Consider the following 15,036-nt stretch of genomic DNA (forward strand, 5'->3'; position numbering starts at 1 on the left):
AATGCTAATTTGAGGTTGACAGTATACTTTTTGACCAAACTTATTTTACACGTCACTACTCATGAACTATTTTATTTCATACTTTGGTGTTTAACTTTATTTTAAACAACTTCAAATATAATTTCCAATATGACAAAAGGTACTTGGTTTGAATATATGGGGTTCAATGAGTCTGACAAATGTATTCACCCATAAAACACCACAATTAAGACAATTATAACCAACATTTCCATGTTCGTTCATGCCCCTTGCAGTTAATCTCCCTAGCACATCAGGCTCTGGCACCCACTGATTTGCTATTTTGTTGCTATTGCCTATTACGGAATTTTATATAAATGGAATCATACAGTGTTTTGGAGATAAATTCATGTTGTACCTTTTAGTCCATTCCTTCCATTCCTTTTTTACTGTGGAGTGGTATGGTACGGTATTTCTTCACATATGTGCACAAACTCTTTATCCATCCTTGGAGTTAAATATTTATAACTGATGTTATAATCATACCACAATGTAAAATGACTGTTAGGCTAATTGACATAACTCCATGTAGTCCCATAAACTAGGAGAAATAGCCCCAAACATTTGTCTGGAAAGCAATTCCATGGTAAAGGAGCTGTTACATATAGTCCTCTCCAGTGGAAAAGAGGTATCACTATTTATAACATTACCCAAGTCTATGATGGGAAATAAAACTAGCTTTTACATACTCTGCTCTTCAAAAACTACAACAGGGAAACATCTCAGAAGTTGTGAAGACTGGTAATTAGAAACTTATCAGGATTTCTAAATAAATTAAGTCAATTCTTGGAAGAACTATATAAATTCTTGGAAAAAGGAAAGTTAAAGATAAAACAGTTGGGTAAATCAAGTACTTCCTAGAAACGTGAATGTGAAATGTGGGTTTTTTTTTTACCATTCAGCAAATTGATGCTGCCAGAATATACTATCTTATATCTTCACAGTTTTAGATTGGCTATGGAATTTTTCATAAAAGCAATTTCAGGTATAAAGTTATGATAATTCTTATTTTTCACACACAAAAATATTAACTGACTTGCCTAGAAGTGCATAACTACACAATTCCCAAGTTTATTCTGAAGCAGAACAGTATACTATTTGTTCAATATACTTCTGGAAAAGTGTTAAAACTTTGATTTTTGGTTCCTTTAGAAACCTTTAGGTAATATGTTTGTATAGCAAAAGAAAAAACTATAAAACTCTCTCTATAAAAATAAAGTATTTTTATACAGTTAAAATATGTTTCCTTCATTCTACTGGTCAAGTAAGGAGTATTTTAATAGAAGAGAAAACATGATAAGTATAAACCTACAACTTATTGAAAACCAATTAAGATGCAGATGGATGGGAACACACACAATTTCAATCAATCTATCTCTATTTTTCTCTCTCTCTCCCAGGCTCTGTAATGCAGAAAAACTGTATTGATCACTTATTTTTATGATGCCACACTGAGAAGCAACCAGAATATCACTGCTCATAATAATATTCTTATCCACAATGCCTTGTATAATTAAGTTATGTATAAATGTAGACATATTACTTTTATCAAAGATCCTTGACCTTATTATATTGGTATATGAATATATGAATTTGTTCCTACAAATATATTCCAATAATCATCTTTTTAATTCTCACCCAAGAATGTGTTTTCTAATTGATTTTTAGGGAGGGAGGAAGAGAAGAGAGAGAAACATTGATCAGTTGCCTCCCACACTTGCCCCGTCCAGGGATGGAATCCACATTCTAGGTATGTGCCTACACCGGGAATCGAACCCTCAACCTGCTGGTATAGAAGACAATGTTCCAATCAACTGAACCACCCGGCCAGGGCTATTCCTGTGGTTATTTTTCTTTCAGTTAAAGGTGAAACTGGCAGTATTATTCTCTTAAAAGTCCTAACTGATATTTTCTTCTACAATATAGGTATGTCTTATTGTTTTTTCTTTTGAACAAGTATTCCTAGCCTCAAACTGATTTACTCAAAATCCAGGGCTTCATCTTTTTAAAAAATTAGTCCTTTATAAAGTGTGATATCTGAAATGTAAAATAAGTAAACCTCTCATGTATCCAACTAAAAACTTGGATTTTTAAATATAAGAATTAAAAAAAAATAAACAGAGGGCCTTAGAAATTTTATCTTCTGGACCCTCATTAGTGTCAAAGGAGTTAAGATGTTCTTGGGTACCTTCTATTTGCAACTGATTTTTCTTTTCTACTTCAAAATTTTAAAAGTATTTCTCATTACAAAACTGAAATGATCCCGATTTTGTCATTTTTGCAGAAGAAATGAGCAAATAGTAATATGATTACTACTTCACTACCAGAGTCACCAAAGGTGGAATTATTCCAATCCTTGGAAAGGTAAGGTTTTCACTGTTAATTGTGTTAAGTTACTTTAAAAGTAGCAAAATACAACTGGGTGATACATAGTCACTGTCATACTTCGTTTTTTCTACTTATAATTCTTACATGATCTGTTTAGGTATATACACATAAAAGAACTAACACAAAATCCCACAATAAAAATATAGCCTCCCCAATAATAAAGTATTTTAGCAATGTAATAATTAAGTAAACTTTCCAATTTCCTAAAGATTCCTTTGTTCCGTATAAGGAGTCAAAGTAAACATAAATATCAATCTACAGACAGTACTCGGCGTATGTCATTTTGTGGTTATGTTGCCTTCTCCCATTTATTGATATATAAAAAAAAGTTCCGTTATTTCAACATATGTGCTTTATGTTTTTTATTATTTATTTACCACAAGTAAAGGTCAGGAATTGTTATCTTTCTTTTAAGTGTATTTTAATGTTTCACTTCACTACTGCTGTGTATGTGCTCCATGTGAGTGACGTAAGTGCTTACGCAGGTGCAACACGCGGTAGGAACAGATCTCCGACGTAACCCGAGGACTGTGTGTGTGTGTGTGTGTGTGTGTGTGCGCGCGCGTGCGCGCGCACGCCTAAGCGACCAAATGACCAGTCACTATGATGCGCACTGACCACCAGGGGGAAGACACTCAATGCAGGAGCTGCCCCCTGGTGGTCAGTACTCACCCACAGCAGGAGCACTGCTCAGCTGACCAACCCATCCCGGTGGCCCACCAGCCTGGCGGCAGCCACTCATTCCCTCAATAGTCCTGCAGGTCCAATCTCTGGAGAACTGGCCAGGCACCTATGGACCAGTACCACTGGCCTCCTGGAAGTCGGCCTCGGGGACCGCAGCTGCTTTCCCTCCATAGATGGTCAGTGAGGAAGAAACAATATGAAAGCGGCTCCCAGGTGGCTCCAGACAACAGGTGCAAATGTTAGCAGGACGGATCTGGATTCCAGGCCAGCAAGGGCATCCCACCGTCCATCAGGAGGGCCGATCACGTCCTGGCCTCCCCTATCCCCTTCGTGACCTCACCTGTGCACAAATTTGTGCACCAGGCCTCTAGTGTATTTAATAAAGTTGTTTGGAGGGAAAAACTGACCTAACACCTTTATTCAGTGTCTAACTACTTTCAAATACATGAATGTTTTTATTCTCCAACTTATACATTAACTTTAAAGTGACATTAAAAGATGACCAAGTAGACATGTTATATTATGCCCAGCAACCCTATTCTGAGCACCCTGCCTGGTTTTTTTGTTTTGTTTTTAATTCTCTGGGGAGCTATCTCCTTCCCCTTCTCCACGTGGTACTGATGAACTGTCAATCACAGTATACTCCCACTATATCAGTGGAACTCAAATTGGCCAGACTATTTCAATCATTTCCAATTACAACTTTACAACCACCATTCCCTCTCCTCTCCACCAGTGATTCATTCAGGATAGGCATGTGACCCAAAGAGAAATAAGAAACTTTCTTACAGGCTGATATATAAATGACTAGATTCTTTGTGGGAAGGCTTGGAATGAATAGGACTGTCTTCATTTCAGCACCTAGACCCAAACAAGCCTGAAGCTAGTCAATCTCTTGGCTTTACCAGTCATGTAAGCCGATTTCCATTTAATGGTATGAGTATCTATCACATAAGCCCAAATCTTCTGACCAAAAGTCATTACTGCATTAAAATGTCTACTCTAGAGTAAGTGTCAACAAACTTGAGACTATGAGTCAAATCCAGCTGGCAGCCTGTTTTTGTATAGCCCAAAAACTAAAAGTGATTTTTACGTTTTTAAGAGTTAAAATGAAAGATATGACAAAGACGTATGTGGCCAGCAAAGCCTAAAATATTTACTACACGGGCCTTTACAAAAAAATGCTTACTGACATGGACTGTGAGTAGAAAAAGAACAGTATAAGCACTCACCTAAATTTTTAAAATCTGTCAAAAAATTTTTAAAAATTCTCCAAAATAAAAACTAATCCCTTTTGCTTTAAAAAGAAAAAAAACACACAAAAAAACAAAACCTGAGCTAATTAATATCTTAGTAATAAAAGTTTTAGCACTAATTTTTCTAGAATATTAAATATCTTGATTTTTCTTTATTGTTTTTGCAATATTCCTGCAAATAGTAAATATATCTCTATTTAAAAATGGAGTAGAAAAACCAATATTAAGGCCCATAAACCAATATCTTAAACAAGAGTAAATGTTCAGAAAAATCACTACAATTCAATTACATATTCAGCTGGTCAAGGTATGACTGTGATTGACCTTTCCCATTTTTTTATTTTTATAAATTAACACTAGCAATTACTTATATCGATTTATTTATATGTCAAATTTATTTCAAAGAGTTTTCAGAACCACTCCTTTTCCTTCATAAAAGGAAGGAAGAGAGCACCAAGTAACATGTCTAGTAGCATGCATGAGTTCAATTTAGAATCATTTAATAAGGCCATTTTGCTACTGGAAAAATTGGACCCAATAAAGAGAATTAATTAACAATGTGTATAGTCTCAGTAACTAGTTCTTGACTATTCAGCCAGCACAGAATCGTAATAACGTGGTATAACTAGGTATTGTTGTGTCTATTTTCAAGTTTATACATCTTTATTAATGGTTACTTTGCTAAAATAAATTCACAAAATAAAAAGTAACCTATTACATAAAAAGGGTTCTTAGATGTTTAAAGTCAGTTAGTAGCAATAAAAGAAAAATTTTGCAAATGACAATGAGCTAAATCCCAAATGAAATTTTCTAAGCCAAATTTTTATTTCCTAGTCAATGCACAGCAATTTCACGCACCTAGCTGGCAATATGAATTTAAAGCATTAGAAATGTGCGAAGATACAGTGGGGTCTTGACTTACGAGTTTAATTCGTTCCATGACGGAGCTTGTAACTCAAATTACTTGTATGTCAAATCTTAAAGTGAACGAGTGAGACACGTGATGCTGGGCTGATGGTGTGGCATTCACTGTGACGTTCGCTGCGCCAACTAGCGGTGGGGTATCTGAAGTTGGCTCGTAACCTGAATTTTAGCTCGCAACTCAAAGCAAAAAATCGGCCAAAAAACTCGTTAGTCGGGACACTTGTAAGTCAAGGCCCCACTGTATTCACCTAAGCATTAGTATCGTTTGAAATGAGAAACTGGAAAAGAGCTAAATCTCTAATAAGAAATGATTAAATAAACATAAGAATAATAAAAACTGCAGGAACACAAAGTTAGTTAATGAAGTTGTGAATAAATTGGCATTTTTTATACTGCTAGTGGGAATGTAAATTCATGTTTCTACGGACAATTTAAAATATACAAAAATATTTTTAAAAATCGGGTTGGTGACCTAACAAGGAAATGATGTAAATTACAAAGCTATTGTCAATTTAAAAATTTAGAAGAATATAAATGCCCATTAGTTGGGAATGTGCTAAATTAAGGTACATCTACATAGCCATTAAAAATGACAGAATTTATAGTTTTTATAAAGGAAAAAGTCTATTAATGACAGTTTAAGCAGATAAAGCACTTTGATTTCTTTATATCTAAAACATGGATACTACTTCATTCTGCCATCGTGAGGATGAAAGTTATAACAGACCCACAGACACCAACGCTTAGTGTCGCCCACAATAAGCTCATGCTTTTGAAAAGTATATACATAGAAAAGTGTCTACCTCCTGGGCAAAGACAGAAGATTGAACACAAGCATTCACTTCTATCCTCTCATGAAATGCCACTAAAACAGTTAAAAGAATCTGAAGTATAGGAAGAATGGAAGAGACTATTATCACAACACAATTTTAGAAGATGAAAAACAGAAATTCCAGTGCTAAATCTCTGGGAAATCCAGAAATCTGAAGGTGGAAAACTAAGATAAACTACCAATTAGAATGATACTCAGATTCCCACAAAGGTTAGGAATTGATGGACAAACTTAGAAGTTAAAACTGAAGATTGGTTGATAGGCTGTTTATGAAGCAGTCAGATTCCCCCAAGCCCCTCCACTACTTGCATAGCTGCATAACTGTCCCTCTCCTAACGTAGCAAAACATAAGGCCTTTACTCTTTAGAAAGTACAAAATAAAAAAATTCTCAATTAAAGCACCACACCACCAACTGGGAAGGGGAGGGGCAGATAAACAGACACACTGGATGACATATCTATGGCCTTTTTCCAAGTCTCTTATCCAGTTCAGCCCCCAGAACTCTAGCAGTTAGGCCTTCACCTCCAGGCAAGAGTCTGAAAGAATCTTTCCTGTGGAATTTTACCAAAAAAAAAAAGATCTAAAAATAAGGATGGAGGAGATTTTGCAACAAATAGCCCAACCAAATCTTATCTACATGCTCAAAGCTCACAAATTAGATTTTTGGACCCCTTGCACTGAGTATGAGGAAACAAGGACTTGTCAGAATCTGAGAAAAATTCTAGTCAAAAACAAACCAAAACTTCACATACCCCATAAAAAAACTCATAAGAGTACTGTATAAGAAAGGAACACTCATGTCCTCAAAGAAGAAATGTATCCTATATAATAAAAGCCTAATATGCTAAGTGTCCAGTCACCCATTCAACCAATCAGAGTAATATGGTAATGATATGCTAAGGCCACTCAACCGCTCTCTATGATGTGCACTGACCACCAGGGGGCAGACGCTCTGACCGGTAGGTTAGCTGGCTGCTGGGGTCCAGCCGGTTGGGACTGAGGGAGATGGGCCGGACACGCCCTGGAGCCCTCCCGCGATCCCTCCCTGGCTGGCCAACCTCCCATGTCCTTCCCTGGTCCAGATCATGCACTGGTAGGGTCCCTTGGAGAGCTGGTTTCGGTTCGATCCCATAGGCCAGGCCAATGGACCCCTAGTCCATAATAAAAAAGGAAACGAGAATAAAATAAGCTTTAGAAAATAAAAACAAAATAGCAAACATGAAAAAAAAAAAGTCAAAGAAAGTTTGGAAGAAGTTATTGAAATCTTTCAGAAAGTAGAACAAAAAAGGAAAGCAAGTTAAGATCAGAGCAGAACCTTCTAAGACAGCGGTTCTCAACCTGTGGGTCGCGACCCCTTTGGGGGTCAAACGACCCTTTCACAGGGGTCACCTAAGACCATCGGAAAACACATATATAATTACATATTGTTTTTGTGATTAATCACTATGCTTTAATTATGTTCAATTTGTAACAATGAAATTGGGGGTCACCACAACATGAGGAACTATATTAAAGGGTCGCGGCATTAGGAAGGTTGAGAACCACTGTTCTAAGAGGACAATCACCAAAAATAATAGATCCAAAGAGAAAAGAAACAATAAGGGGATCAGCCATCCTGGTTTGCCTAAGATTTAGTAACTTTAAGGCTAAAAATCCTGAGGAAATCCAGACCCAAGGAAAAACAAGACTTCTGGTCACTCTAACAGGAATAAAAATAAACCCACAGCTATGACAATATCATGACATTTCTAAATAACAGAGATAAAGATCTGCAAGCTTATAGAAAAATGGGACACAGGAATCAGAATATCTATAGTTACTGAAAGCTAAAAGGTAATGCAATTCTTCAAAGTTTTGAAGGAAAATTATTTCCAACCCAGAACTCTATATTCAATGGTCAAACAACTATCAAGGTTATTTATTTATTTTCAGACATTCAAAATCTTCAAAAATTAAAAAGCTTTTTAAGTTTTCATAAGCACTTCTTCATAAAAAGCAAGTCAAAGGTATGTCACACCAAAATGAAGCAGTAAACCAAGAAAGATGATGTGGAAGCTGGAAAAAGGAGAGAGTGAAGAAAATCCTGAGGCTAAAAGCAATGTAACTAGGCATAAAAGAGCAGTCATCCAGAGGCCATTTTTCTTCAGGAACTGAAACAGATACATGTAGACAGCTTAAGAAAAGATTTAGACAATGGCATAGTTTGGAGTTCAGTTCACCAAAAAAAAAAAAAAAAAAAAAAAAGGGAAGAAAGAAAAACTAATTATTAAATTCAAGAAAAACAAAAATGTGTAAGAAAGGAAAAGTTCCTACATGGCTCTGTAAATAGCATTTATGTATCCATACAAAGACTGAGCATCATTCATGACTGGGAAAATGAGATGTACGAGTTTAGTGGATGAAGAGGTGGTGTAAATTTTCCATAAAGGACATGAAATAGTGCTCACACTGAAAAAAAATCAAGTAGACCTCTTGAGCACATAATTTAGAGACTAAAATAAGAACCAAAATAATCAGCTACAGGGAAGGGCAATGTGGCAGAAAGACTGTTTTAAATAATAAATCTTATATAATGACTTTAAAATGCATTTAAGCATTGAAAAAAATTAAGCAGGATACACACATACAAGGAAAGAGGTAGTCCTCAGTGATCAAATTAAGTGATTTTGTATTTTTCTTCGTTGTACATTTTGGTATTGTCTGAATTAGTCTAACATTTTATGGATAGAAGTGTCAAAAATATTACAGAATACAGAAGCTGGAATATAAAATAGCAGTTTTCACTAACTTACATGTAAGTTTAGTAAAGTGTACTTTGGTTAAACTAATTCTTATTCTAATCTGACATACAAAAATACATAGGTTTTTTTTTTAATTTGGCAACCCATTTTCTAAAGTTTAATATATTCTTAAGAAATCATTGGTAATTTTTCAAAGCAGTTGCATATTAGAACTATTAAACTTTTCAGTTAAAATTATTTTAACAGCTGCCTTCTAATATAGAAAAATTTTAATATTCAACCCTTTCCTTTTAAGGTTATTACCCAACACCTCGGGAGACTAAAAGATAATTCACCTTTGTAAAATCAGTAGGGATGACCCTACAAGATCCAATTAGGTAAAACCAAGGGTTTGACTTTTAAGTTCTTCTGTCTTGCTCAACTCATTCTAATTTACTCCCCTGATGCTAGAGGTGGAATGCACCATATGCCTCAGACAGTCGGTAAGAGTCCTAAACCAAGCAGAATTACCTTCCCAGAATCGGCATCTGCCTGGGTTTTGGCTAGTTCTAATAATGGCCACAGACTGCATGCAAGTCACCAAGAAAGTTTGAAACTCAAGATTCAAATAAGCTGGTAACTACTGCTGACTATGTTATTAATAATGTGCACATGATGTCCACTTTAAATAATAGAAGGGAAACTAGTTCTATAAATAGGCACACCAGAGTAGAAATATAATACCTTTAAATTTTTCTGTAAAAAAACCTCCACAATTACCCGAATTTTGATCACAAATTTCCTCTGGCGTATTTCTATGCCATCCATCACTTTCTACTATTCAGATATACACATTTTGAAAGTCAAATTACTTCAAAATTACATTAATTTAAAAAGGTAGATTAGCAAAATATATTTTGAAGCCAAATGAACATATTTTTAAATATTATATTTAAAATATAAAAAAGAAAGATCATTTGTATCATTATACTGCCCCATTGGTTTTACATTTATGCTAAGTAAATTTTTAAGAATGTCTGTTTGCTTAAACACATAGCAAGAATAATTTCCTAATGTACATAAGTATGTTCCACGGAACACTGCTATCTCCCAAAGTAATATAGGTGAACAGATAAATGTATAAAATTCTGAGTTAAGCAGAAGTTACTGTAAGATTTCTAACCTGAATCTCCTTGAGTGATATTTGATCATGGGGAAATGGGTTTCACAAAACATCATATAAATACTGTTATTCCTGCAATTTGGAAAAAATCTGCTTTACCATGAAGCTTTACTGACCAATCTTATCTTAGAATGAACCTTTACCTGAGGAAATATCACATTCTAATTTAACAGATTCACAGATTCTTAACAGAGGAAGAAAACAAATAATCTACCCAATTTGAAATGCTCTATATATTGTACGAAGTGTAGGTCCCATCCACTTTTTAGGTAATTTACAGATTCTGTTTCCCTGAAAGATACTAATCAGAAATCTCAACTTCTATCCATTATATCTAATTCTGTCCCCTGGGTTAATGTTTTAAGTGAAAAAAAAAAACACCCTGATTCATACAAAAGCACTTCAAATATACTGCAGTAACTCTCATGCACCATTATCTGTTTATATGGTGCTTTAATTTTATAAAACTCTTTCAAATACATTCTTTTATTTATGCTTCACAAAAATGAATACTACCATTTTTTCAAATAAGATTAGGGATTAGGTTGCCAATTATTTGTCCAGCCTCACAAAACTAGGAGATAACAACTTCAAATCAGGGTCTTCCAAATCTAAGGAGAGAGACATTTAAAACTGACAAATGACAAGTATATATCAATCCCTTATTCTCAAAATGCTACTCTGAATATGTTTTCTCTCTTAAGATACTCAACTTCAGCTGTGCACCCTAAATTTAGTGATGCAACTTATGTACTAAGCACTATGCTAAGTCTGCTCACATGATTTATTCCTCAAATAGCTATTGTGCCTATTTTACAATGAAAAGGTTACAAACTTTGCATAGTCACCAGGTGAAAAAATGGCAGAACTAGGGTTTAAACTCAGGATTTTTAGCCGTATATTAAGAGCTCTCTGTCCCCAAAATAACATTACTTAAAACCCAGAGATTCCCCTAAGATACCACACTTTGCTCCTATGGTCTTTCATAAAATTACCAAGTACTGCCAATTCTCTTGCAGTACTGCTTCTTACATTAACTCTTTCCTGAAGTGACACATTCAATCCTGTCTAAAATTCACCCTGCCCATCTGACTTCAGGAAACCTTCCTAGATTTAGCTCACCCAATCTACTCAATCCTTTGAGTCCTATTCATATGGCCTGGATTTAACTCTTGCTTCTATCACTTCTTAGTTCTGTGTCCTTCGATAAGTAATTCGACAAATGACACTGAGTTTCCTTACCTGTAATATGGGAATAATAGTACCTGCCACACAGGGAAGATGAGGAGTAAATGAAATGATTCATGTAAAGTCTTTAAAAGTTGTCAGACACTTGTAAGCAAATTAAATATTTCCTATTATTTTTAGTAATGTTTTTCACTATTTGAAAAGAAGCAAATAAGTAGTGAATGGGATGATATGAATCCCTGATTCACATGGTGTCCATTCCTAAAGATTAATCAATACCAGTAAAGAAGAATCAGATAAAATCTTATATCCTCTGAGATCTTAACATCTCTTAATGAGCCAAAGATGCTGCAAACATGGAGAACTAACATGGGTGAAAAATAAATGGCACAGCAAGGAAAGCAACAGTTTCAAAGTCACACATTCTGCCTTCGAATCCTAGCTCTGCCACTTAAAATATGTAACGCAGGCAAGTTATTTCACCTTCTTGGAATAAATTTTCATTAATAAGTATTGCAAAGCTTAACTTTTTAAAATTAGTTATGACTGCATATGTAAAATACCTGGCACTTATTAGATGCTAAACACATACTGGTTCCCTTCTCTTGTTTCAACAGCTTAGACTATAATTAGAGCTTACAACTAGGACAGTGGCAGTGAAAATGTACAAGCTTTATTAGTGACCACAGAACACACAGATTTTTAATCCACCAAGTCAGTCTGTGACCATGTGTAGAGTTAGACTATCTAGACGGGTTTTATTATGGCACAGGGCAGTGTCAAAACTCTGAGTGCTTCCTGACTGAGAGCAACTTCACAATCAAAGAAATACCACTGAGTAGCCAGCCACTGGCAGGGTTGAGCTTCCAGTTAAAAATCATGTTAAGAAGCTTCTCTCTAAAACAAGAAAGCTGGTCACTGAGAAGAATCAACATGATACTCAACAACAATCTGCTCTCACCCAGGCCTGGATCTTCCTAGAAATAAATGTTGAAAAAGATGAGCTCTTCAAGTGAAGCAGACTGGATGACAGGAAAGTGAGGAGTGAATTCCATGAAACTCATTGTAAACTCAACCTGGTCCATTGTCTATTAAGATCAGAGGTACTACAATGAGGACATGAACATACACAGACACACACGCCAACACAGATGCACACATGCTTCTATTTAAAAGCAGAGAGGGAAGAGGTATAAAAGCCGAGACAGATAATGGCAATTGTCAAGAAAACCTTGGCAGGTCCAATGGGCAGTTGCCCTTCCTTTTTTAACCCAGCCCTTTATTTCCTTTTGACTTCAAGATACTAATCTTGATCTTAATCCAACGCTTGTACCTTCAAATTCAAAAGGTTTTATACAGATGTAAAACAAAATTCTACAATCTAAGAGAAAAAGATGTTACTTACCTTTACAATAGCCCTATGATACAGGTTAAACATAAGATTTTATTTTGTACCTACTACGATTCTTGTCAAAGTTTAGGTAATAATGAATCAACTGAAAGTAGTCATAGGTTGTAGGGTTAAATAAAGCTAACATTTAGTTCTAATTCAATATTAGGTTAGGCTGATTCAATGCTAGCTAAACTTTGAGAAGAGTTTAGCTAGTAAACACTATATAAAATCTTCTAATAACCAAAACAAAATTATAGCCCTATGAAAATGTGGATCTGAAATTTTCTGAGGACTCAAAAGGAGAAAAGATGGTCAAAACCAAGCTTCTGGTTAAAAATTAAAAAAATTAAATGCTTAAAAATTGTAGATAAGCACAGTATTATTCTGTGTGTTTTTTAGATTTCTCAAAATAGAAAAACGAACACTTTAGCATTACAATAAATGCACAATTGAAAAGGCTCATCAACAGTTCTAATGAAATGAACATCTGGCTTCCTGAAGACTTTTAGAAAAAAAGAGAGGAAGAATGTACCTCAAGATCCCTTTCTCCCATCTAGTTTGAGCTTTACTTGAATATATTATTCTCAAACATTAGTTCTTTCTACTCCAATATAAGTTTCAAAAGGGCAATATTCTTTTCCATTTACTTAGGACCCAGAGCCTCAGTGCATGAAAATAAGAAGTATTCACCTTTAGACTAAACTCCTTCAAAGCCATAAAATATTACATGTGAATGAATTTTAATTATATGGTGCATTTATTCTAATAAGTTAACTCAGTATTTCCATACATCAAGAATGTACAATACCAAAAAAAAAAAACAAAAACCAACACACATGCAAAAACACACGTGATGCTTAATCCTGGTCAATAGCAACTCGTAACTAGAATAATTTTGTGTTTGGTTATAGAAAAAAATGCAACTTGATGTCTCACCCTGATATTGGTAAGTAGCAGATGCTATAAAGATAAGGATATAACACTAAAACATGTTAATAAGTCAGCATTTGCATTTGTCTGGATAAAATTAAAAGTGGTATCAATTATTATGTACTGTTGTGTAGACACCGGTATGGTAATAAATCTAAGACTGCCTCAGACTAGAAACAAAACACCTGGCTATCTTGAAAGCATGGTCACTTTGACAAACCAAGAGAAATTTTCTTAATTAAAAAAAGCAGCTCTTTCCGTAAACTTACTTGCTAATTTGGCCTGTAATCCAGAAGGTCCAGGTTTTGATGTCTCTGACTTAGAAGACCCTGGAAGAGACAGTTTTGTTTTAGGAAGGCTAACTTTAGGGCTGAAACGCGCAGCCCAATCAAATTTTGAAGAGCCACCAGTTTTACTCTGTTCCTTTTCCCTGCTACTTCTTCTGGGACTGGGACTGGATGCTGAACGGGAACGCCTGGCCTTGTTCTGGTCTTTTCCTTGTTTCACCCTGGCACCTGGTGGTACAGTGGAGGAAGCCGAGGCTACAGCAGAAGATGAGGAGGAAGTAGAGGCAGCAGAAGAAGAATCAGTGATGGTGCTACACCCAGCTTTGGCTGAGGCGGCTGATTTTGAAGCCAGCTTGGTAGGTTTTGCAGATCTCTCTTCGGCACCAGTTGACTCAGACACAGAACCACTCTTTATACAAGAACTCTCTGTCCTCTTTCTTTTCTGACTCCGTGAACTACCAGTGCCCCCACTCTTTCTGGTATGAGCCTTGCTTGTTGATGGCAATTGTGCAGATTTCAGTTGTTGCTCCTGGTCTAAATGTCTCTTTTTTGACTTACTATGTGACTTATTTGTTTCTGAGAGCGATTCAGAATGCTGAAGTGCTTTTGGTTTTTTTGCAGAGCTAGGAGAATTGGTCCTGTTGTAGTCTGGACTAGCACTGCGTTTCACTCCTCGAGAATTGTCTTTCTTAGGCACCTGCCCCGTTTTCTGCCTTTCTGAAGTATTGGCTCTGTCTGGATCCTCTGGTTGTGGAACTATGACAGCAGATGATGAACTGCAGCTTCTAAGAGGTTAGATAAGAAGAGAGTTAATATCAGCCTGCCATATAAAATTTATTAAATTCTCAAATCTATGGAAACAAGTGCTAAAATAAGCACAAATATTTTTCTAAGCCCAATAATAAACATAGCTTTTCCAATGGCTCAAAATTGGCGGGGGGGGGCGACAAATCGAGCTTGACTTTGGATTGTAAAAGTATTAAAAGATCAGGTTAATTCTCTAGCCCAAAGATCAGGTTTATTCTTTAGCCCAAAGATTACTGACACTAACACTCCTAATCAAAAAACAAGAACTCAGGTTACGAGAAAAAGAATGCTTTTTCAGGACCAGTTGAAACTAGAATATTGGTGCTCTATTTACAAAGAAAACTACTTTATTCAAGCTTAAAATAAGCAAGCATTAAATTACACTTTCAAAATGAAGATTAGAGGTTGTTGTATTGTAGTATCAT

The 15,036-nt window shown here is 35.5% G+C and overlaps 1 protein-coding gene across 18 annotated transcripts in view; it reads right to left on the bottom strand.

Annotated features, from left to right (window-relative positions):
- Window positions 1–15,036, bottom strand: part of TRIP12 (thyroid hormone receptor interactor 12) — a 130,607-nt gene that overhangs the window by 72,954 nt on the left and 42,617 nt on the right. For 16 of the 18 annotated variants that reach the window (XM_070422320.1, XM_070422321.1, XM_070422333.1 and 13 more), the window contains one exon: window positions 13,787–14,589. In XM_070422320.1, the coding sequence (XP_070278421.1) occupies window positions 13,787–14,589 (803 nt within the window). The remainder of the gene's footprint in view (window positions 1–13,786; window positions 14,590–15,036) is intronic. The other 2 variants (XM_070422330.1, XM_070422329.1) reach the window with 1 other exon arrangement.

The sequence above is a fragment of the Myotis yumanensis genome, unplaced genomic scaffold (assembly GCF_028538775.1).
Source record: "Myotis yumanensis isolate MYYU_CA2020_CCGP unplaced genomic scaffold, mMyoYum1.0.hap1 SCAF_8, whole genome shotgun sequence".
Classification (NCBI taxonomy): Eukaryota; Metazoa; Chordata; class Mammalia; order Chiroptera; family Vespertilionidae; genus Myotis; species Myotis yumanensis.